This window comes from Schistosoma mansoni, chromosome 1, assembly GCF_000237925.1.
Source record: "Schistosoma mansoni strain Puerto Rico chromosome 1, complete genome".
NCBI lineage: Eukaryota > Metazoa > Platyhelminthes > Trematoda > Strigeidida > Schistosomatidae > Schistosoma > Schistosoma mansoni.
The window spans coordinates 3447348-3472753 of NC_031495.1; the positions used below are offsets into that span (position 1 = coordinate 3447348).

The 25406-nt window shown below is 36.5% G+C and overlaps 2 protein-coding genes across 2 annotated transcripts in view; one reads left to right on the forward strand and one right to left on the reverse strand.

The window, feature by feature from the left end:
* Smp_152230 (putative peroxisomal targeting signal 2 receptor) overlaps window positions 1-5232 on the reverse strand; it is a gene marked incomplete at both ends in the record, with an annotated part of 38098 nt that extends 32866 nt beyond the window's left edge. Inside the window, 4 exons of the mRNA XM_018793014.1 lie at window positions 877-983; window positions 3165-3233; window positions 3508-3733; window positions 5062-5232. Of these exons, the coding sequence (XP_018647569.1) occupies window positions 877-983; window positions 3165-3233; window positions 3508-3733; window positions 5062-5232 (573 nt within the window). The remainder of the gene's footprint in view (window positions 1-876; window positions 984-3164; window positions 3234-3507; window positions 3734-5061) is intronic.
* A 9695-nt stretch (window positions 5233-14927) lies between these two features.
* The window catches only part of Smp_152260 (hypothetical protein), a gene marked incomplete at both ends in the record, with an annotated part of 96428 nt that continues 85949 nt past the window's right edge, over window positions 14928-25406 (forward strand). The window contains one exon of the mRNA XM_018793015.1: window positions 14928-16589. Within this exon, the coding sequence (XP_018647570.1) occupies window positions 14928-16589 (1662 nt within the window). The remainder of the gene's footprint in view (window positions 16590-25406) is intronic.

Genomic DNA, 25406 nt, shown 5'->3' on the forward strand with positions numbered 1-25406 from the left:
GCACTGCTGAGGAGTCCCATAATAGGACGAAACGGCCGTCCAGTGCTTCCAGGTTTTCCACAGTGGTCTAGCTTCAATTGACTCACGCTTCCAACTACAATGTCTTATCAATTGACTTCAAAAAGCACTCTAATTGTAACTCTTAATATAAAAAATATAGTTATGCTATGTAAAGTTTATTGTCAAGTGATATTGTTGTGAACAAGAAGACGAGTGAGGACAATCGAATGTATTTGACACGAAAACTACAGACTATCTCACTAAAATCTGACAACCATACAGTCAACAGCTAATTTTCAAAATAACAATCAATTGTCTTGATCTTGACTATTCCTTTTGTAAATATCAGTCCATGTTCTCTGATTTTATTGTTCATGCATTTTCATACCAATTGCGTTCTGTTTCGGTTCTTTCCTTATCAATCTTCTAGTGAAATACATTCTATGCCTGACCATCACCATATACTACTTATGTGGAGATCAGTAACCCACACCACAATATGATCAGTTAACATCGAAGAGAAGAGTGAATTACAGGTGTAGCCAATTTATAAGTATATTGATGTATCAGTTTCAATCAAGCAATTTATAATTACAATAATTCATTATGATTATAATACTGCATAGTTATGAAGATAAAATTATTCGATGTACTATTGAAAATTTAACCGATTTACTACTTCACTATTTCGTTACCAGATAATACAAGAACTTATAGGGAAAGTTGGCGTCCCACCTATATTGAATTGGTCCGTGAATCTGTAGTACCTTTATCTTGTTATGACTCAAACTGAGTAATCATTGAGATGAATACCAGTAAGTCAATAACAGGAATTTAATGATCCTGGATAATACTTGTCTAATAAAACAAACTTACGAACAGCTTTAATTTACCATCTTGCGATGCTGTCACTAGTTCCGTGCTAATGGTTGGGTTGAAATGAATGCAATGTATTGATCGGTTATGTCCAGAAAAACAGGCAGCTTTAATAAAATAGAAAACCGGAGAGCATAATTATATATATATATATGCTAGTAATAGGAATGTGTAAATTTTAAACTACTGAAGTGAATTTGTCAGAACATAGAGTGGTTGAATTGGCGAACTACTTTGAAGTAGTTGGACAAATAACTAAGTATGTGTAATCTGAACGATTCCGCCTGTGATCCTACTAGGGTTAAAACCGCTCCGAAGCCCGGGTAAATGAGGAGGGTTAGGCATGAGGTCAGTGACCTCATCCTGAAGACAACAACCTTGCTAAAAAACGTTAATCAGAACAAACAATTTAAACCATTTAAACTCTGCTATGGGAGTTGAAATATCTTCATTCAGAATAATTATGACACCTCATGGTGAAAACCGAGTCACGAAGCCGATGTTTCTTCTAGCAACAACAACAACAATCAACATAGGTACATGGAATGTCCGGACAATGTATGAGACTAAAAGGACTAGTCAAATAGCTACGAAAATGAGGAGTTTCAACTTGGCGGTGCTCGAAATAAGTGAAATCCACTAGACCCAAGCTGGAAAGAAAAGGTTAGATTTGGGAGAGGTGCTGCTGTACTCTGGTTGCCAAGATGAAAATGCCTTTCACACACAAGAAGTTTCTCTGATGCTAACCAAAGAAGCATGTAAAACACTTATCAGATGGGAAGCTCATGGATCCAGAATCATCAAAGCATCCTTCTAAAAAAAGGAGAGAATTACAGTGAATGTTATCCACTGCTATGCACCCAACAATGAAAGCAGTGAAGACGATAAACATCAGTTTTACAAGAGACTCCAATTGATCGTAGAGAAGAATTCAGGAAAGGACCTGATCATCCTAACGGGAGACCTAAACGTCAAAGTTGGAATGGACAACACTGGGTATCAAGATATCATGGGACGACATGGACTGGGAGAAAGGAATAATAATGGTGAGAGATTCGCAAATTGATGTGCATTCAACAAATTCGTTATAGACGGCACAATATTCCCACACAGACTCACACACAAAGTTACATGGGTCCCACCGGACCACACTACAGAAAATCAGATCGATCTGATGTGCACCAATAAAACATTCAGGTCAGAGATACTGACAAACATATCGAATTCAAAATAACTCTCAACAACAGGTTCCAAGCCTTACAACATCTACTCAAAGAGGAAAAATCTACTATAGGGGACAACTGGAAACGGATCAGAGAAATACTAATTTCAACGTATCAGGAAAGTGCTGGGTCACAGGAAGCATCATCATAAGGAATGAATCTTTACCGAAACCCTAAACAAGATTCAACAAAGGAAGAACAAGAAGATAGCAATTAACAACAGCTGAATAATAACAGAAAGTCAAGGCACAAACTCAATCAGTCAGTCAGTCAGCTACGACGTAGGACCAGGCACACATATGCATCGGTCCAAGTTGCCACACCTCACTAGCACAACAAGATGAACACCAAATTCATAGAGGTAGTTAATTTAGTGGTGGTAATATATAAAAGAAAGATTGTATATAGGAATATAGTACAGGAAGACAGATATAAAGCAATTTTAATCTCACAGTTTAAGTAAAGACAAAGAGTGTATACACCTACGTCGTTGTGATCGATTCTGAGCCATGTCACCTAGAGTCTCCAACCATTGGTTACGATAGTCACGCGGACCCCAACCAAGTAGTCTGCATCTACCAACATGGCTTAGACCAGAAGTTAGTAACTTCAAACTCTGATGCCACGTTTGGGTTTGGCTGCCCCTAACTCTTCCAACCATCCCCTATACTAGTCAGCATAGCGCGTCGTGGTAATCGGTGTTTAGGCATATGTAACACGTGGCCCAAACATCTCAATACATTGAAGCAAACAACCAAGTGAACAGCAGCATTAGATTTTACATGGTTCAAACATCTTTTAATTGCTTCTACATTAAACTGGATGTGTCACCCGAGTACAAGAAAATGGACCAAGAACAAGTTTCATCCCGTTTTTTGAGCGCTTGAAACAACAAAGAATCTGTGGAAGTAATCAATTGCACTAGGTCCAACACTTGAAACAACAGTCATAAAAATAAAAAATATAAAATATTGGAATGAAATAGGAGAAACAAGTACACACCAACTGCTTTTTACAGGCTTCAATCAATACACCTTGACGGCTAAGCGCAAAATAACAACTCACTCTGAGTCATCCCTCTGCCAACATCCCATAGCATTACATCGCCACTTGTAGATGCAGTTGCAAGGATATCTAAAGTAAGGAAATATATAAAGTGTAAAAGCTTTATGACAAAGTTAGGGAAACTTATTTAGAAAAGTCCTAAACGAATAAATGACAGATACAATCATTTGTGCCACTAAAATCAGAGCTTTGACACACTGCGATAAGTTAGTTGCATGCTATTTGAATCATTACTTCTGAAATGAAAGACCAGAGTAAATGCAATAGAAGTGTAGTATACTCGAGTATCGAATGTAAGATTACATGTGCCAAGATAATGTCAACCATCATTCATAAAACTTACCGCCCACACTTGACCAGCTTACATCTGTAACGCTGTGAGAACGAGGTTGATTTATAGCTGATTGTATCACAGGACTATGTCGAGCTGGTATCGGTTCTGTTGCAGTAACAATAGTTCCATGAGTTTGATTCGGGCCACATTCTGTTCCAATGGCATCAGTTACGGATGTCTTTGATTTTGGAATATCAGACACAACCAAACGCGAAGGCGTTTTAACACGATGTAGCTACATAACATAGTTAAAAAGCAAAGCGACAATTAGACTTTTTCGAATATTTTCAACATTAACCGCTAATGTAGTCTGTTGCTGAACTGTTTAAAATACATAAGCTCTTTAACGATCTACATTGAACGGGTAAATTCTCGATTCGATGCAGGTATTCTAGATAGTTTGCATTACAGTTTTACACACACCCCTCAGAAGATAGATATGTTAACATACTAAAGGTATTTTACTTGAACACATAACCAATTAGTGGATTACTGAGCTATCGTGCTAGGTAACTATGTAGACAGATCTGCCACAAATTACCATTACCAAGGTTCTTTGAAAATGACCTTGAGCTCGCAAATTTCCATATACTGACCTTAGGATTCTGTGGCTTATGTGCACCATTGGTTTGGAATCAGGGTTTCCCAACTTTCCTAGGTGGATCCTCCGTATCCACCTACCAGGTCAATGCGCCGGACATTCACTTTTCGTCCTCTCAATTTCGTAAACAGTAACTCCGCAAGAAGGCACTAAGTAGGACTTTCCTGGCAGTGGCTGTATGCACGTGGCCATGTTAGAGCATTTTGAGGAGACCTGACTCTCCTCACTCTTGGCCGTACCAGGACATTTGGAGGCAGGCTATCATTAGGATCCTATAGCCCATGTTCACCATTGGTTTGGAATCGGGGTTTTCCGACTACCCCTAAGTGGGTCTTCTGCACACACAAAGAAGGAATAGCAAACCTTGGTGACTGGTCTACTAAGTCGACTTACCATAGGTTATAGTTTGGTGAATTAAGAGTTCTTAGCGCGGACCTATTTAAGTGGAATTATTAATACTGTCCTTCTAGTTAGTGGCATATGTAAACGAATTAATTAGTCATGTCACCACACAAATTATTTCCGAAATCATAATGTCATTTTATAGTTATGGTTCACGTAAGACCATTTATCATCGTTTGCTGAGTGGTTACAAAAATATTATTCAACGTTAAAGTTGTCAACAGCGGGCAATAGATATTCATTCACGGACGAAACTTCGTCCCTTGTTCGGAAATAGTAAAATAAGATCCACGAACGTCAGGAATAACCATAACTAACCAAGCCAATAAAAGTTCCATCCAAACTAATACCAAATAAGGGCGAGACTAAAATTTATGGACGTCCATAAATTATAGTCTCGCCCAAATAATTGATAAAGTTTAGTTTTGAGCATAAGTGTAAAAGTCGAAAAATTTGTTCAAACAATAAAAGTAGGGGTTGATCTCCACACTATTACAAGTGGCAAGGACTAATATAGGTTGACTGACCTATTTTCACAACTGAAGACTAAAGAAACCTACCGAAATGAATTTGTCTTCATGTACACTGAATACTTGAAAAAGATTTCTACCGGCAACTGCTACCATTTCAGCTTTGGAATTGACAGCCATGCACATAAGTGGGCTTTCTGTCGTGTAAATAATTGTTTTTTTCCCACAAACATTTTCCTTCCCTCCAAATGTATCACTCATTTATATTTCAAATCAACCTGACAAAAATAAACAGACATAAACTTTTGTGTTTTTATCCATAAAACTACTATTTACACCTACTGGATGTTGGTTAATGTCTAATTAATGAGAGCCACAAATAACGAGACGACTGACCTTGAGCTCAACGGTAGCGTTGTTAATGAATGTGCACCTCTTTCAATATCCAATATCACTTGACTGGGCCAGTACTAGTGAGTGCAACATCAGTTTGTGAATCGGTACACGAACAGTCCAGGTATATGCAGAAAACCCAAGATGAGATTTTTTGAACTAGCAATCACTATAATATCAAGTAGATAATTAACACTGTGCATGTTGTGGAATTGTTTTATAAAAACTAAAGATGATACAAGGGCCAAGCGGTATCAGTTTTTCAGCTAGTCGAATAGATAAATGATCGAAAATTCAAGGACACTGAAGAAACAGAGATGACAAGGGTAGAAATGGGTGCGAAAGGGTACGAGACATGCAGAAGGCAGGATAAATAGATGCACAAACGTTTTTCCTCGTTACTGAATCTGGCTTACACTGGTTCACATGAGCGCGTTCTGGCGTTGGGCAAGCTTCTACTGTTCAAACAGCTTCTGGGTATCAGATCGCTTTTACTTTCCCCACGACTTTATTCGTTTTACAAGTATTGAGACCTGCGTAACGGTAAATGAATCCCGTGAATAGACATTTCAGTAACTCTTCGACATCGATACTGACCTCAATAGTTTTACTGGACATACTCTAGCTGAATGCACTTGATCAAGCGTCTGTACCACATCACCATTTGATAAGCTATGCTCGGCATCACTCGCAACAGCTATTCATTTCAGATCATATACTTCTCGACGGATAGACCTCCTTCTAAACATATCTTCGAACTTCATCATTCCTGAATTCTGTTTAAAACGGCTTCAGGATCTTTGGTGTAAAAAGGCATTGCGGACAACAGCATTTTTAAGCCTTGAATATTCGTCTCAAATTTATCTTTGACTTATGGACCGCTCTTATTTGTGCATGTTTGATTCTACAATTGTACGTCTTTTGTATGTTTTGTGTGTACGTATATGCACATTTATGACACTAGTCAGTAACTATCCACTCTTACATGCTATTTATTTTTAATTTGAGTCATATTAACGCGTGTTACAAGTTACACTTTGAGTAGCCCCATCTCACTTTCTCTGAATCACTTTTATTATCTGTCGGCAACAAAAGATGTATGAAATATATCTGTAAAACATATCTGTTCATAATACAGTGTGTATAATCCCATACTAACAGTCATCTTCCAAGTCGTTATTGCGGACATGTTTGCGGATCGTTATAAGAACATGAGATAGGGTCGCTATTTCTCCTCGACAGTAGATGACGCCACACTAAAATCTGCCTTGGCATCAGCGAGTTATAGTGTCCCTACTTCATCCACACTGTATAGAGTAAACGATTATTCACGTTATTTATGCCGGCCATTGAAGCGATCATCGCTTGCATATCCGTCTCCTTATCGCTTAGCCCTAAATGCATGTCCGAATAACTATTATCCAGCTTCACTACTCGGCTTTCTGTGGTATCATCATACTGTTGAGCTAATGATCTTATGATTCGGCCAACGTCTGTACAGTCCTTGAATTTTTCCACGAACTTCACCACAATCTTCAGTTTCCTGAATGTTTATATTTACTTACTATAGTATAGAAGTTAATATACAACACAGTCAGTTGTCAGCACAAATAACAACAATGTTACTGGACAATGATACCGTCACATACAACCGAAGAAGTGTGTTTACTCACGACAAGCTGTGCAGCCTGTGAGAATGGTTAGAGCATACTTGTTTTGTAATTGCTTTTTGCTATTATTTGCATTTGTCATTAATTCTCAGAATTTGTGCAGTTAATATTATTGACTTTATAATTGTTGTAAATGTAAATGGTTCGAAGAATTTATGGGGCCAGCCGTTTCCGATACTACAACGACTAGCATACATAAAATAGGTCAAAGTATACCTTATCACCAATGTTTAGCACTGCATGCACGTTTTCAGGGCGAAGTATGGTCATTGCAACTGAAAAACGATCAAAAAGAGTTACCTCGGTTAGTTGATATATATACTTATAACTATGCGATTGATGTAGTATAACCTTCCCGTTCTTATCGTCCATAAATCAAATAATCTTACTAAGTGAACCTACTAAATACAATCTGTCAGTTACATTTCATGTCCGTTGACACAATCGTTTGTAGGATCCATCTGCTGATCCACTCAAGCTAGTTTTTTTTGAAACTGAAGACAGCATTGTCGCACAGTCTAGGAACACACAAACATCATAAGAATGAAATCGTTTTGACACTCACTAATAACAGCTCATATTATTGTTAGTAAATCACCGGTATTTAATCCTGTATTTAGACCAGTAGCCTTAGCGACTGCAAAGAGCCTGTAAAAACAGATGATCCCACAGTAGTTCGAGATGTTTTCAAGAGTTACTCAGTAACCTGCTGTTAGGAGAGAAGCATTACAGCTGGAGGTCATAGTTATCTACTTCACTACTTTATGAAGACCTCACTTTACTGCTTTTTATATTGAGTGGTTTGAAAATGTGAACACTTCATTTTGATGTCTCCTTTTAGTAAGAAAACCTTACGAATCATCGTGATTTAAAAGTTGAATGAGAGGTTAGCTACTAACTTAAGGAATGATGAGTCCCTAATTTGGGCGAATGACTGCGTTACATAGCCAGTAACAGATTAACCTTCTACCAAATTAGTGCAGTTCACTTCATTTTAACATACGTTTGAAACATTCCTGTGTTTCATTGTTAGCGGTAGACCAATTTTCCAGCATTTATATTTCACTTAAATATTTGTTACATGTTATAAAACTTCGGAACGAAATCTAAGGTAAATGAGATAAATTGACATGACCTTTCTCCGGCAGAAGTAAACAACTATGAGAGTACTGTAAAGTGTGGTCCATAAACAAAACCACCAATGACTACATGAAACGACCATCATCACATTAATCCTCTTTGATATGGTATGGCTGTGCTTCGTTTTTTCATCAATCATAACATTGTTTATCATAAAACGATATTCGGTATATTACTTATGTCTCTCATCTCCCCTGTTCAACTGATTATCAATTTTTTATCTACATACTGACAATTTCACTCTGTTTAAGAAACACAAAGTTTATCAAGCCAATGTCCAATTTGTTCTGACTGTGACTAAGCCGAAAATTTAACCGAGCTCGTTTCAAAAAGGGCAGTGACTTAGTAATTGTTTTGATTATCCTTGCTCTTAAGTACTTTTTACATGGAAAAGCACTTTTGGCCCACTTTAACTCGAAGTATTTCGGTTAAGGTTTAACATTTTGATAAACTTTGTCTTGTGGTACCTTCTTTCACATTGGCTCTGTTTTAAACTTTCTCAATCTCATTACAATGGTTGGCGGTACTTATAGATATGGACAGCCACATTTTTTGTTCCACGTGGGGGAAGGAATGAAATGTGGTGAGTGTAAAATGTGCCTCCATAAGATGTGTACCCTTTTAATTCCCATTGCATACAAAAGATGCTAGAAGCCTAACTCGTATTGGCTTTTTATGCTTTGTTGTGTGAATAAGACGTAACTGATTCAGGAGTCTATGAGCCTACTAGTTTTGGCCTGTAGGAAGAAAGATGGTAGTTGCTCTGGTAACGCAAATACTGGCAGTGAGGAATGTGTCAGTGTACGTGCTATTACGGGACGCAATAAACACCCGACTGTGGTTGACGGAAAAGTGAAATCTCCGTTAAAACTAACGAGGAAAGAAGCGCCACTTGATATTGACATGGTTAGTCATGCATCTGAAGTGGAAATTGAAGACCCGAACAATAGTCCCGGTGTGGCTGTCCTGAGTGATAAAAAATGGATGGCAGTACGGAAAGAGAGAAATGAAGGGAAAAAAGTTATGAGTTATGGTTGGCAAGTCATTGGTGAACTTCCATGCTGAGTCATAAAACATACTACCGAAGTCCGATAGTAAGACAGGATTTCGCCCTCCCGTGACTGAGAAAAATTCAATCTCATCGAGTATTATTGTAAGTAATTTGCAAGAGTCAAACGATTCTTATCCCAAATTTGGACAAGCACATGATTTGGAAAAGCTTGGAGAATTTATCCTTAACATCTTACAGGATAACTCCAAGGGAGTTCAGTCAAAAACTGGTTAGAATAGGTAAAAGGAATGACGCCAGTGGTAAACGCCGACCATTTAGACTCTTTAAGATAATCCTAAAGTAGGGGAGGATAATTAATCTTCTGTCAAGTAGCTCTCCTAGTCACGACAATACCGACATTCGAGTAAGACCCGATATGTTTCCAGAAGACAAAATAAAAAAGTCAGCACAAGCCGTACTAGAAACCGGTCGACAAAATGGTGAGGAAAATCTCCGATTACTGGGCTTTAGAATAGTCAAGTCTAGACGGCGGATGCAAATGCTCGTAAGCCAAGAAATAAATTCTATGAGCTAAGAGCAGTAGTGGACAAGTAAGGGCCAACTGTGACGGAAACTTGATTATTCCATGACTTCGACGTTACTCCAGAATTATCCGGATACCACTACTTATGAAGTGGTAGAAGTAGGTATAGGAAAGGAAGAGACGTCTTCTTGTACATAGCCAATATTATGAGCATCCACTCCTTTGTTTGCGAATCACATAATAGTGAGACTTATAAAGTCATTAGCTGTGATCTCATTGTCGGACTTTGTACATTTAAAAATTAAAAACACGAAGTTCAGCGAAGGGATCTCTTTTCTACGAAATTATTATCAAGCTGTACAATCTTATATATATGAAAAGTTTTTGTTGAAGTACTAATTCCATGAGGAAATATGAACACTAATAACCAAGATAACGTCATAGAATGATTGTAATACTAGATTACGTAACATGAATAATAAAAATAGATCTAGTGAATATAATAAGATGACCAAAAATGATTAAAATGCCATTGGTTACAAAAATTAAAGGTCATTAAAGGTCATAGAGGTGCAAATATAAGTAAGGTGATATGATGAGCATTTATGAATAAAATCATGAGACATAAGTAAAAGTGAACGCAGTAATAATAGTAGTAATAATAATAATTAAAGTCAAGGTAACGATAGCGACTGGACATACTTCTTTTGTACATATAGTTCTGTTTTGAGCTCATGGATGGTAAGAGCTTCGGCTATTCTTAGGAGTTGGATAAGAAGAAATCTAGGTAGATTTGAACGAGTCACATAAACAACCTTAAAACCAAACTGTGGATTCGTAGAATGATCACAGTCGATTAGGTGTTCAAGTATAGTACTCCTGACTGCTTTCCTTTCACTCTTGTAGAACCGAACTGGGACATGTTCATGTATCCGAGTTGAAAGCGAGCTCTGGCTACGGCCGATGTACCTTGGTCCAAGACAGCAGGTGAACTGGTAGATTCACATGTAGGCGACCAGACGTAGAAGCCTATCTTTTGTGGATACAGAAAATAAGTTCCTACTAGTGAAGGTCATTCGCAGTTTTGCGGCTAGAATATTCTATTAATCGCTGTCGTTAAACGATTTTCGATTACGTCAGATGTTCGATCACCTTGAAATTTCAGACTTATATTGAGGTTTTTCCTTGGGGCGGAACAACTAGATTTCTTGTCATACCTACTTTTATTCATACTCTTCTCTATGAAACGGTCTGGGTGGCCATCTCCCGTCAAGGTTTTCATGAGGAATGTGAGTTCGTCGTCAATGCATTCCGTACTGCATATCCGATGTATTCGATAACATGAATAGTGGATGAGATTTCTTTTTCTACTTAAAGGAACCCAGCTATGGAAGCTGGTCAGCTTGCCATTCCATGTTTGTTTTCCAAAGGTGGATCTTTTTAACGAACCATTATTCATTCTCATCAGGTGTACATCGATGAAAGAGATTGGTTGATCTCGCTCACTTTCTAAAGTAAAGTCTATGAAAGGGTGGCATGAGTTAAAGGTGTATAAGATATCTTCTGATTCATATTATCGTCACAAACGACAAATTTGTCGTCCATGTACCTTACGAAATCGATTAATCATTAAACTGAGTTGATCTTTTTCTAGTTTTGCCATGAAACAGTCTGTTGTACACTCATACTTGAGTGTCATGTGTCGCAGCTCAATCTGCTTAGCTGATGACTTTATTTTAGAGCGAATTCAGCTATGGAGTGTAAATGACAAATACTTTATATTAGGAGACTTTAATGCACATGATATTAGTTGAACTGAAATGACCGCGGTAGGATCTATAAACTTCTTTGATAGTAGGTACCCGAAAACTGTGGTCGGGCATGCATTAGCACAGCATTTATCCAAAACCACACGTTTTGGTGCAAACCAAGGTGTAAGATCCAAACCTAAATTCCAATAGGTATGGATGTGGCTGAATAATGGGTGAATAGATTTATACACTTGTGCCCCAATCTAAATCAGAACAAGGTATTTTGGGTAACACGGTTCTAAATTTCATCATATATACAAATGTACAAATTTACCTAAACAAATATTACTACCCAGTTATTCAACCGACAATCGATACCAAAATATTCAATCTAAATTACAATAAATAGCAAAGTGGTAAGAAATATATGAAAAATTACCGAAAACACCAGAAGGTAAGCGTTATTCTATCCTCTCTGGATAGATCAAGTAAGATTCCGTTTGAGCGGCTGTTTTATAAGACAAAGTGTTTCAATTTCTGGGAAAGTACTCCAAATTACAACCAAAAATGCACGATCCCAGTCAAAATCAAACCGCACAACCAAAGAGCGGGCAGTCAGTATGGCAGCCGTCAGAATAATAGCAATTAAAACAAATTGTATACAGTTCAAGAAGAATATAGAAACCCAATGAAAGCAACAGAAGAAACAGAGCAGACTATCATGAAATGAAACACCACAATACAAAATGGTATCAAAAAATACTAACAATAATGTACAAACAACAAAAATATTGAGAAGAAGCTATGGATGTATGTATGGAGGGATTTTCACACACGAAACGTTCAAATGGATTCTACACAAGGTTTTTCTCTATGGGGCTTAGTAATCACTCATGTGACTGAGGATATTGACAACCCAAATATTCTTCCACTCAGTTTTGTAATTTATGTCTAGAGCTAATGACATGATATACGATAAGGTGATCCTCGCCCGAATGTATGAAGAGATAACATATCAGCCATTCAGGAGTGTGCTGATAAGACAGCTTAGTCAGTAGATACTAGCTGATAAGTTGAAGAAGTATGATCTGTATTTAAAGGCAAGTTCAGTTCTGTTACTCCTTCCTTTATACCATACCTGGTACCACGTAAACCGAATAACAGTCCACCATAGATAACTAGACAAGTCAAGAGACTTATTAGATGTAGAAAGAATACATTGAAATATATCCATCACTACTGGCTTATTACAGTACAGATCCAGTTATTGTGTGACTAGCAATGCTTGTAAAGCGTTAATAAGTAAGACTAGACGGTCATATGAAAAAATTGGTTAGTAATTGTAAAAATAGTCCCAAACGTTTATTCTCGTATATAAAAAGGAGAATTCAGAGAAGTGATGGAATTCCATCACTTTTGGTACAAGAAAATCCACTAATATTGGTAAGAAATTATGTCGAAAAAGCTGAAGCTTTATCGGAATATTTCAGCAAATTGTTTTCTATCAGCAATGAGGAACGACCAACAGTTCATTGTGATTGTGGTGGCTTGTTGATGAGCCATGTAGTTAATGAGAAAGAAACTGTCCTAAGATTACTTCAACATCCCAAACCTGATAAGTTCATTGGTCCTGAGGATATTTATTCCAGGATTATGAAAGCCCTATTGGATGTAATTGCTGAACCTAAAGTCATGGTGTCTGATATGTCTCTGCGGTGGTCCATACTGCCAAGAGACTGGAAAGACGCAATAATTAGTCCGGTCTATAAGCGGGGAGTGGAGACTTAGAAACTGTCGACCCGTTAGTCTAACCAGTGCAGTTGTAAAACCAATGGAAAAAGTCATTCGGATGGCTGTTATAAACTATGTGGAAGGGCTTATCTTTTATCTAGGGAAAAACATGATTTCCTGGAAAACCTATCACGTTTGACAAATCCTCTCATTACAAGAGGAGATTTGCTTGCGGCAAAAGATCGAAATATTCCTGTAGATGTAAGTAAAGCCTTTGACAAGTTCTCCCATTCGGGTCTTAAATTTCAACTGGAAAGTTTTAAAATCCATTATAAGCTCATAGTTGACTTTTTCTAGGGCAGGAGACAGAGGGTCAGGGTAAATGGAGCTCTTTCATAGTGAGAACCCGTAAAATGTGGGGTTCCACAAGGCACTATCCTCGGTCCTCTTCTTCTTTTGCCTTATGTAGATAAATTGCCAACTGTAGCAAAGTCATCCGTTCTAATCTTCCTCGACGACATGAAGATTTGGAGACCCATACACAGCATGTCAGATAGAATAGTATTACAGGATGATCTATGCCCATTGGTGGAATAGATGGATGTTCAATAGGGGTGAATCCTAACAAGAATGCGGTGATGCAATTAAATAACTATGATGATTCGTAATACTACACCACATGTGGATTTGTGTTGCCCAAAGTAAGGAAATATGAGGATTAGGGAATTATACTGAGCAATGATCTCAAAACAACCAGTCACTATAAGTCTACTGATGCAAAAGGCTATAGGGTATTATGGATTATTCGCAAGTCTTTTCAGTTTTGGGATGAAGAAATGTTTAGATTATTATACCCTGCTTTCCTGAGACCGCATTTGGGATATAGGATTTAAGAAACTAGTCCTTGTTTGAAGTGTGAGGCGAGTAGGCTGGAACGAGTCCAACGACGAGGGACTAAAATGGTAGAAGATCTCTCTGGACTATCTTATGAAGACAGACTGAGACACCTCAACATATTTCCGTTATCTAAACGTAGAATACGGGGTGATCTACTGTTGACTTATCGTATACTGAACGATGGTCCTGGTATTATTATGTATTATCTTTTCCTTCCGTCTAGGACTGATCATTTGAGAGGACATTGGAAGGAAGATCAAAAACCGATATCAAATCGTTTACGTCTGGAGTTTCGTTTCTCACACCGAGTAGTGAATTACTGTCATTCTCTACCAGAACACGTTATATCAGCACCTTCTGTTGATATATTCAAAACCAGATTGATCTTCACAGTTTTACAAACTGCAAGGACTAGTAGACCTCCTATCCTTATTACTGAAGACTGTCTCGTCCACAACTATATGAATCATTTAAATCGACCTGATCTGGAATATAAGAATGAAAATTCACTATTCGAAATCGAATGAAAGTCAATATATTTTTTGGTTGGTGTCTTGTTCGTTGTTTCTTAATTGAATTTCGAGGTTTTGTTTTCCCAGTTCGCGTTACCAAATTAGATTCGTTGAGCACGCATTTGAACTTAGTATCCACTGTAAACATTTTGGATCTCAGAGGTCGCTACAGTAACATTTTTCTGAGGAATTAGCCATAATTGCTTACTTTCTTTGAGATAATAATCATGAAACGTTTTTTCAAATGAAATTTCAGAACAGTTTGAAGTGGTTTCAACGTGTTTTGTAAAGTCCGTATCTTAAAGTTCTTGACAAACATTAGTTTTAATGACCACGGTTGGTCACATTTCGAAAGCTGGTTGCACCACTATTGAGGGAAAATATTGCAGTCTCACAGGCGTACCACATAGTTGTGTTTTTACGAATTATTTGGACGTTTGTTGGACTAAACCGGATTCCGTTTTATGTGCTCTGAACAAAACAGAAAATACCTTAAATGCTTTGTTGTCCAGTGGAGATTTATGCGTTGATATTTGCTCTTGCATTTCAATAAACATTGAGCGTCTCATCAGTGCCTTAGTATTCTCATTGTCATCGGAAGACATTTTATGTCGTCGTTCAGCTACCCAGAACCTGCGACTTATTTTGCGTGTGGTCTTATTTTGTTTGGAGCTTCCTAGGTTAGATGCCTGCATTGATTCTCTGGTACGTCATGGTCTGTCCGCTTCTAGTCATTCTAGCGTCAGATTGTCGCTATGTTCAGCGCTTCCGCAAATATTGACTCCAGATTTATTTCATTCCTATGATCGAAAAGACATCGCCTGTCATTTTGAGCCAATTTTTTTCAGTTTGATTGACTGTTTCATATCATCGTTTGGGAACAAATCTGTCTATAAGAATTCATTCGTTTCATTACTCAAATTGTTTGGGGATGAGCTTTATAACTTTCTTCGTGATACCTGGAAGTGTCGAAATGCTGATGGGATGTTATCTGATGTCCACTTGAAATTGTTTCACCGGTGGTCAGACGGGATCTCACTGACATGTCCAGGAAACGAATATCGTCAGAAATGTGTCCAGCATTCTTACTCCTACCCGAACGAAACCTGTCTGCAGATATTTCAGACTCCTAGCGTTAAAACTGTCTCACCTGATAGGACGGATTTGGACAATGATTCTATTGTAACTGGTTGTGCATCCATTTGTTATAAAGATGTAGGTCACCTCATGTCACACTCTACATTTAATCAGTTGGTATCTCATTTTAAAAAGACAGCTTACAAACCTAACGATAATGGCTACGATATTCATCAAGTTACGGAAGAAATCCGCAAAGCTGTAGTTTCAAGCACAAATACTTCATCAGGGAGAAGAGTCCTTTTTGGGTTTTCTGGCTCAGAGAAGTTTGCTAACTGTAAACCGTCTGGGGAGTTGTCTCATTGTCGACCTCTTTTGTGTCTCATGGAGTTACTGAAAATATTTGTTCGTGATTCTGACCTTAATGTTACCCTGTGTTCACTAGAAATAGCCACATTACTTACCCAACCATTTCAATCCAGGATCAGCGTAAATTTTAGTGAATCACCATGCAGAATCATTGATGATTTAAGTGCTGATAGTTCGGATTGGTTCGCACATCAACTTCTGGACATGATTTATTTTGCTTTGAGTGATAGTAGATTAGATGTTCGAGTTGCTGGTACCAAGCTTTCTCTAGCAGTTGCAAGTCTACCATTTTGTGCTATGATAGTTGTTCGTGAAGTAGGAGGTCGAGTCCTTACTTACTATTCTGAATACGATACAAAAATGTCTGATCGTGAGGAGGAATGCGCATATTTCAAGCTTTCTACCGACAGAATACATCTACTGCATCAAGAGTCTGTTGATCTTATTACCTCACTACTTTTAACACTTCCTAGTTCGGAGTTCGACTTGCCTGAAGTTTGTAAACTGATTGTTCTTCCAGGACTAACTGACCTTAAGTTATTGGTGAGTTGACCTGTTTCTGTTAAATAGTGGTTAAAAAAATTTTAAACTGCTTAGATCATGCTAATTTTTTCGCAGAAAAGGAATAACAGTAAGAACTAAAATTACAGGTTGTGTAATAGATCTCATTTCAGTACACCAATACTTAAGACACTGTCCTGGCATGTCTAACCTTTCCACTTCGTTCCTAATCTTACTATATGAGTATTACGTCTACCTATTGTTAGTTTTAAAATTGGCCAATCGAGTAATAACCTCTAGTCAACCTCTTGTGTTAGTCCCTTCTACAGATATTCTCTTGATGTTAACAGCTCGACACAACTTTTAGCATGATATCCAACTGTTCAGAATTCTAATAAATACCTTTGTTTCGAAATCTTTTGTCAATTTTTGTTCCTGGTTTATGCTTATTCTATTTTTCGTGACTTCACGACTTCTCACAACAAAGCAACACAATTTCAAAGTATTGATACCTTTTCATGAATAGATAGGTATGCTAATTTGGTCAGTGTATGAGTATGGATTTGTAGCTTGTGAATATATACGGAGCTTTTGAGGTTTAGCTGTAAGAAAATATGACGTATCACAAATGAACTAGTGATTGAGACATTTATTATACATGCCCACCGCCTACCTCGACGCGCGATGATGGCTTGTGTGGTAATAGATTCGAGGAAACCTAAAGAGTGGTGAACCAATACTTGACATCAGTCCATGCAGTCATCAGTTGTTGGACTGAGACATGTTGGTTGGTGTAGACTACCTGGTTAGAGTCTGCACCTTAACTGCAATTATTGGTTCAAGATGTTGGATGACATAGTTCGGAATCGTTTTTAATGGTCCTGGTACATTCACTGTTTTTCTTTCCCTTGTATCTTAAGTTTATTATTCCAAATTATGTTCATTTCAAGAGTCCGTATTTTTCCGAACGACATCTTTAATCTTTTCTACTATTGCTAATACAGTAATTAATTATACTACTCTGAAACCTCACCGTACTGATGTGGCATGAAAATTTTAACCGATAAATGCATTACCCGGTTTCTACACTACATATGACTGGGTCACTAAAATAAAGAGAAAAGGTATGTAACATATTACAGTACTACGAGATTTCATTGATCATTTGCTCATATCGACAAACAAGTTATGTATTTGTTTGTGAAAAATATCAGTTAATAACGGTAAAAACCAATCATTATTGGATAAATGAAGCAATATTTCAATGAAGTTTGTTCTATGAAATCCATAGGTGGTTTAAGTACTAAGCAAGTATCTTTTTAAATTCTCGACTTGTATTTAGTCCTTGATGATTTTCAACATGACACTGTTATTCTTCTAAATAGTCCTTCGGGTAAAAGACTTTTATATAAGTTCTTAAAATTATTCCTGTGACTTTTAAGGCCTTCACATTAGTCTACATTTTATTCCTTCACGTTCATATTCTGTTACTGTAAATCCTGTATTCTTCAGGTTTCTCAGCTCATTTAGTCTTATTCCAATCTAAATTGGAACCTTACACCAGTGTTTTAACTTGGTAGTAGTTAGGAATATGTTACACCTGAAACCAGACGAAATGGTAAAAAAAAATTGATGGTCTGTTGTTGGGATCCTTTGTGATGGTTAAGTGCCTTTAGTTAGAATAAATAAAATGTTAACTGGGAAATCGAGAGTCAGATTTTCTTATTGTATATCATATTCGTTTGTTGTTTTTTAAGTCGAGTATAAGGGACAAAAACCCAAGTTTCTAAAACCTTATAACCTGTTGTTGTTCAGTGACTAGTTAGGGGTTCAAAAACACCAGTCTTGTGTAAACTAAGCATGAATAGCGACATATTGATAAGGAAGATATGTGTATTTTGTGAAGTTTTGTAGAAAGGGCGCTAAGTAACAGCTCATAACGGCCTTTTTTATTAACCCGAAACTAATATTCGACTCTATCAATCTAAACACTTTGTGGCAAAGTCTTATATTCAGAGTCTCGAAAGCTTTTATTTAGGGATTTGTAGATTTGCTGTTGCAGATGACCTAGCAGCCACCAACATCCACACGAATTCGTATTCCCTGGTGAGTGCACTATAGAACTGTCAACTGCACCACTATACAGTTGTCAGACATAGTCCATAAGGGGGGAATATATGTACATATGTGTGACTGATCATATATGTGTTTCAAATATTGTTTGTGTATGGTGAAACCATCGAGCCTAATGGAATGTAGATTTCGTAGGAAAAAAGTAATCAATTTATAAGGTTGCAAACTTAAATTGGTCAACCTAATTAAGGCATTTTAAGGATGCTAAATCATTACCTACAAAAAATATGTGATACTGACTATTGCAAAGGTAGATAAGACTAAGCCTCATATCTTTCTTAGATCAGAATGTAAAGCCAATCTTTAAGGTTGTTGACCTTTGGTCTGAACGATGAGAGAGGGTTTATGCATCCTAGCTGAGACTGCGAGAATATTAAAAAGCAGCGACTATAGAAGCCATGATGATAGCTGTAAGTTGGTCATAGTAGATCGAATTCGCATTTTTTTATTCCTCATGATTTCACCACTTTAATACTGTATCTCTTGCGTGCTCATGTTATTCTTGGTAATTTTTAATATCTCCTTCCTTTTATTGATTTAATCTTAATCTTTCGTTTTGAATTATGGGGACTTGGGCTTGCCTACTTTGTTTCAAGATTTCACATCGCAACCGTCTCTTTTGTATAATTACTATTTTTACTGTATACTTCATATTCTTTATCAATATCTCTTCTTTTTCTGAAGTGAAATGATTTTTACCTTTCTCCCTACGACCTTATTTGGGTTTCTTCTCGAAAAATGATAAACATGTTTCTTATGACCATTGTTATTATAATTGTACTGCAGTGTAAATAAGCTGTGCTTGATTCTTGTATGAAATCCTTCTGACATAAGTAGTAATGCATTTAATTAGTTTCATGAATTTTCGGGTTAGGTTGTGAGTCCCTCTCTCCATGGGACTATCTGTAATACTTCTTAAATTCTTTGGACTCCCTTGGTAAATTCAGATTCTAATTGGTCGCCCAAATATCATAAACGTAGTTAAACCATTAAGTCTTAATTAACTTTGCTAAAATTCTGTGACAATCATTTAAGTCATATTTATCTAAACTTTTGATAGTACAATCGTTAAAAGAAGTTCGAGAGTGTCAAAATACCTCCTTTATTAAATGATTTGTTTCCCGATAAAAAGTGTTTAGAAATAAGTTAGTTTTTCAAGATATTTAACTTCTCAATTTGTTTAGTGTTGTAGTGTAGTCCAGGCGAATCCGTCACTATTGGTATTATTTGTTTGCGCTTTTGCTGGGTTGTAAACTTAAAACTCCGCAAAGAGTAAATCAAATGCACATTAAAAACTTTTGTTTTTGATGAATTGTCGTTCTAGTTTATATCAATTTTAGGTCACTGACCGGCGTAAGCCTCCTACTTAAACGAAGACTTTGGCGCCAAATTCAGATTACGTGTTTATGGTTCAGTTTTTTCTAATCCGTTGTCTGTATCACATTTGTAGTACATTTTTCCTGCAGATAGGTGACGCTACTTGACATATGATTTCTTTTTGAACATTTTCTAAGTCATTTTTTTTGACTGTAAATACGTATATATGTCTAATTGCTTTGCAAGAGCTCCATGGGCCCACTAAATCGAGAATCAAATATTGTAGGGCATTTTAGAGGACTCGATATTAAAAAGTAATGTTGTCAAAATTCACGGCAAAATTTAGAGTGACCTGTATAATTCAATGTGAGTTATGTTACAGCGACTTTTATCGTTTGGTAGTATTCATGTTCATAATATTTGTCATAACTTCTTACTTCTAGTTGAGACAATGATGAGTAAAATAAATGCACTTAAAATTGTGATTTTAACTTTAAAGTTAATACAAAGATATAAACATTACATTCAGTATTTAGGATGACTCGGTATCGATAATCCTAATTTTTGTAATTGTTATTCATTGATGAGGTAAAACTGATTGATATCCTTAAAGAATGATTTTATTCATTGTTATTTTGTACCGTATGTATAAATGGTAATGTTATTCGTATAGTCATGTTCATTCGGGATATCGAAAACTCTCTTTGTGTCTTATTTCTAGTAGCATGTAGGTTTTCAATGATAAAGTTTTCTTGTGTTTTATTCTCAGATCTATCTAGTTTACTTTGATCGCGCTCATATTAAAAGCTTCTCATAATCTCTCACACATTTGTAAAAATAAAATATTTTCTCAAGTCACGACAGGTTATAAATGGGTGCTGTTGAAGAGCCCCGCACCAGGACGAAACAGGTGTTTGGTGCTCCTTGGCTTTCATTAGTTATCCAACTAAATTTAGTCGGTTTTGTAAAGCTACAATATGCAATTTTATATTCATATGATTAGATTAACTATCTACAGTGATAACAACGTATTCTGTTCAGATTCTATTCTTTTCTTAACTTTCGTTAGTTCATAATTAGAATTCAACCCATTGATAGTTAAAGTTATCTTAATGAGAACATTCACTGCAAATTTTTCAACCATAACTAAACTCCTGTTCAATAACGTTTTCTCGTTAATGTCATTCGTTAAACATATACGTCTTAATAATATGATAAATATATTAGTCGCTACATTAGTTTGAATTACGTTATATTATGATACCACAATCAATTTTATTCATTATTATTATTTAAACACATAAATATTGGTACAAGGAGGCACCGAATACATATGCGCCGCACAAATCTCATTTGATTTGTGTGAGGGCTGTGATACTGCCTAGGTGCCCAAACCAAAGTAGGTGGTTTGCTTAGGGGCCACACCCGGAGCCTTTGACCTGAAGGTCTAGTCCACAAGGCAGTGGAGCATCATGAGGAGATGCAATCCCATGGTAGCCGGTGATCAATGATTGATTCGTACGCCATTTGTTCCATCAGGATACTGGAGCCCATTTGCACCAATGGTTTGGATTGAGTGTTTTCCAACTCCCCTAGGTGGACTCGCAGTGTCCACCGACCCGGTTAAAGCGCCGAACATTCACTTTTCGTCTTCTCACTTTTGTAAACAACACTCCCGCCACGAGAAGGCAGTGAGTAGGACTTCCCTGGCAGAGGCTATATACGCGTGGCCATGTGAGAGCATTTTTTGAGGGAGAGCGGACTCTCCCCACTCTCGATCGTACCAGGGCATTTGGGGGCACAATCAATTTGATTGTGTTGGGATGATTTAAGCGGTTAAACCTATAGTCTGCCTAAAAATTCTAATGTCACATTTCGACTGAATATATATTTCAAAAGATAGCTATTAACCAGTTGGCTATATGAATAGATATTAAGAAATTTGCGTTACAATTTTTGTACAAAATATCCAGTCAAATAAGATGACTATAATTTACTTCTTAATTATAAGTATTACTATACAAGGATAAGAATTAAGTTCAAAGAGCAATCAATGCTTATTCGTTTATGATATTATAACGGATAACAATAGGTATAGAAATATATTAAGTAGCTTTTTTTTGCTTGTCAATCTTAATCTATGCAAATATAACCATTTATCCAATATAGAAACACTGGACTATTGTTATAAAGTCAATTTCTTATTTCTTTGCCTAGCACTTTACTTTATATTGTTAACCTATTTTTTTAAATATCAAGACGAAGTACTTTTCAAGTTTGAACAAAACAATAAATATTATTAATTACTAAGTTTGTATTATCTTCGGGTCATATTCGGGTCGGTGACTTTTTTATATTCTACCAGCATTTTTTTTCTTTCGAAGGTGCATATTAATAATACCTTAGTATCGATAGTACACGTTTGTAATTTTTCATTATAATGTGAATCTATTACATTTTTCTACAATTAAATCATTAAACTAAAGTTTATTGGATATCCATCTAGATTGTTATATATAACAAGGGATCTATCTTTTTCATCAGCATTAACTTTCAGAATAGCTATGATCAAAATGTTACTTAGTGTTCTTCCCTTTTCATTCATCCTTGAACTTGAAAAATCCTGTTTGGTTATCGGACACTGAATGTATAAGTGTATTGAAAATCATTTCTTCATCTGAAATATCAAATTAGGTTTGTCGATACATGAATCTTTTATATTCTCATAATGGTTTACTATTTTGGGTGATTAATCTTTTGTATTTGATAACAATATTTATAATAATCGTGATGAATATTCGTTTACCTATCCACATATTCTAGCTGTTTGTAATGGTGGTTGACTTAAAGAATTGACCACTCTATTCAACTACCGAATTGCTAAGATCCTTGGTGTGGTGATTGTTGAGAAATAGCTACAAAATAGCTCCCAAATGCCCTGGTGCGGCCGAGAGTGGGGAGAGTCCGCTCTCCCTCGAAAAATGCTCTCACATGGCCACGCGTATATAGCCTCTGCCAGGGAAGTCCTACTCACTGCCTTCTCGTGGCGGGAGTGTTGTTTACAAAATTGAGAGGACGAAAAGCGAATGTCCGACGCTTTAACCGGGTCGGTGGACACTGCGAGTCCACCTAGGGGAGTTGGAAAACACTCAATCCAAACCATTGGTGCAAATGGGCTCCAGTATCCTGATGGAACAAATGGCGTACGAATCAATCATTGATCACCGGCTACCATGGGATTGCATCTCCTCATGATGCTCCACTGCCTTGTGGACTAGACCTTCAGGTCAAAGGCTCCGGGTGTGGCCCCTAAGCAAACCACCTACTTTGGTTTGGGCACCTAGGCAGTATCACAGCCCTCACACAAATCAAATGAGATTTGTGCGGCGCATATGTATTCGGTGCCTCCTTGTACCAATATTTATGTATTTAAATAAATAAATAATACAAAATATTTTGTTAAAATATGCTAACATCACTTGTAGTCCCCATATTTTAACTTTGTGTGTATGGATTAATTCCTGTTAACGATTTCATTAGACCTTGTATAATAAATTTGATACAAAGAGAATGTGTTGTTTGATTCAAATAGTATATTTACACAAAATCTAAGTCTAGTCCGTAACTTGTGCATTTATCTATACTTATTGAAGTTTATAATTGTTCACTTTGGTCTAAGCAGAACAAGCCACATAATAAATAAAGTGATTTGTTTAACAATTTAAAGCTGAATGTATTCGCATCTTACTTGTCTCAATTGTTGATCTTCCCGGTTTTTGAGTGGAACCAAAATCACTTGATAATACCGGTGATGGAATTCGTTTGACTAATACAATATCTAAAATATTAACCTTCGTAATCATTTAACATCTAAACGCAGCTTGGAAACAGCGTACGCGAAAAGATCCGATCCGGTTTCAAGCATAAAATTAGATGTTTCGATCAAATTCTTACTCTTCAGAAGGTTTTAGAATATTGTTAGCCATAACAAACCCGAATTTAATCGTGTTCCTCAATTTGAAGATCTGGATTTTATCCCGCCGATTGTAAGGTATTATGACAGTTTCTTATTGAAAGGTGTCTCAGGAAAGTGCGTAGATCTTTTAAAGGGTATTTATTCGAACACCGGTGGTTGTGTTGTGGCTTCTGACCCTTCGGTAAATAGTCGTTATTCGCTGGAGGAAGCAAACATTACCACCAAAGTTGAGATTTCTGGTGCAGTATTAGTAGTTGGACTACTTTTCGTTATTCTCTACCTAGACCGTTTTAGATACGATTTTGTGTCGTTCTATTTTTCCCCAAAAAAGTGTTTTTGAGATCAGGTTATCCCCTGTTGTAGGCTTGAGTGATCTAGAAGAGATTAAGAAAATTAGTTCTTGTTATTAATTGTATTTATTAGGTCTCACGTTTCCTTCACATTCATTGTAAGAGTACTGTTGGGAATGGAATATTTTCCTTTTATTCTTATTACACTTTCACAGTTTATTTAAACTAGTTAACGTTAAACAAATCAGACTTTTCCTCCGTTTTCATTTTCTTAGTTTTTTTTTCTGGTCGGAAGAAGCCACGTTAATTAATGCTTAAATTGTCTCATTTTTCCCCGTCATAGAAAGCAAACAAACATCAAAGAAATTAGTTTTTAGATGATTGGTGAGACAAATGTGTTTGACATAATGATCTAATTAAATCTCTTCATATATCATATGTCAGTTGACAGAGAAGATAAAGCTGTGCAGCCTACTTGTCATTGTTTTTTTTATACCTTGCCTTAAGTCGATTATTTTATTCATATTTCCGTTGTTTGTTGATCATGAATTACTTTTTGTTGCTGTATTCTCGTCCCCCCTCCACTTTTTGCACTTTGTACAGATGAATATGATCCACTTTCTTTGTTGTTATGTACATTAGGACACTGGGTGTACAATATAATCCTCATTGAGATGTATTGCATATTTCACAAGTAATTGAAAGGTATATATGTATGTATATATATAGGTGTATGTATGTACAACCTGTATATGTTTGTTCGTCTATCTCTTTTCTCAGCTAGATAACCTTGAAGTAAAATAAAATTTTATGGGTTAATTCCGGTTAACATTTACTTGGGATTATTCTCTATGATGAAAGAAGTATTATAATTTTCTGTGGAGTTTTCAATTCAATACCTTTTGTTCTTTGTGGAATTAAGTTTTGTTCCTGCAGTTTTGTTTACTTACTTATTGGAGATTAGTGCGGTCATTGTGAGTAATTGATCAAATTGTTATCAATGATTTATTTTTCTATGAAAATGTATTAAAATGATTGGTGTTAGTATTGTTTGTTTGGATCTTCACATTGATGTTTTTAGGACTGCAACTGGTCAGTCTCTAATTGGCATATGTGCATACTGTGCGTATTGCCTTGATATAG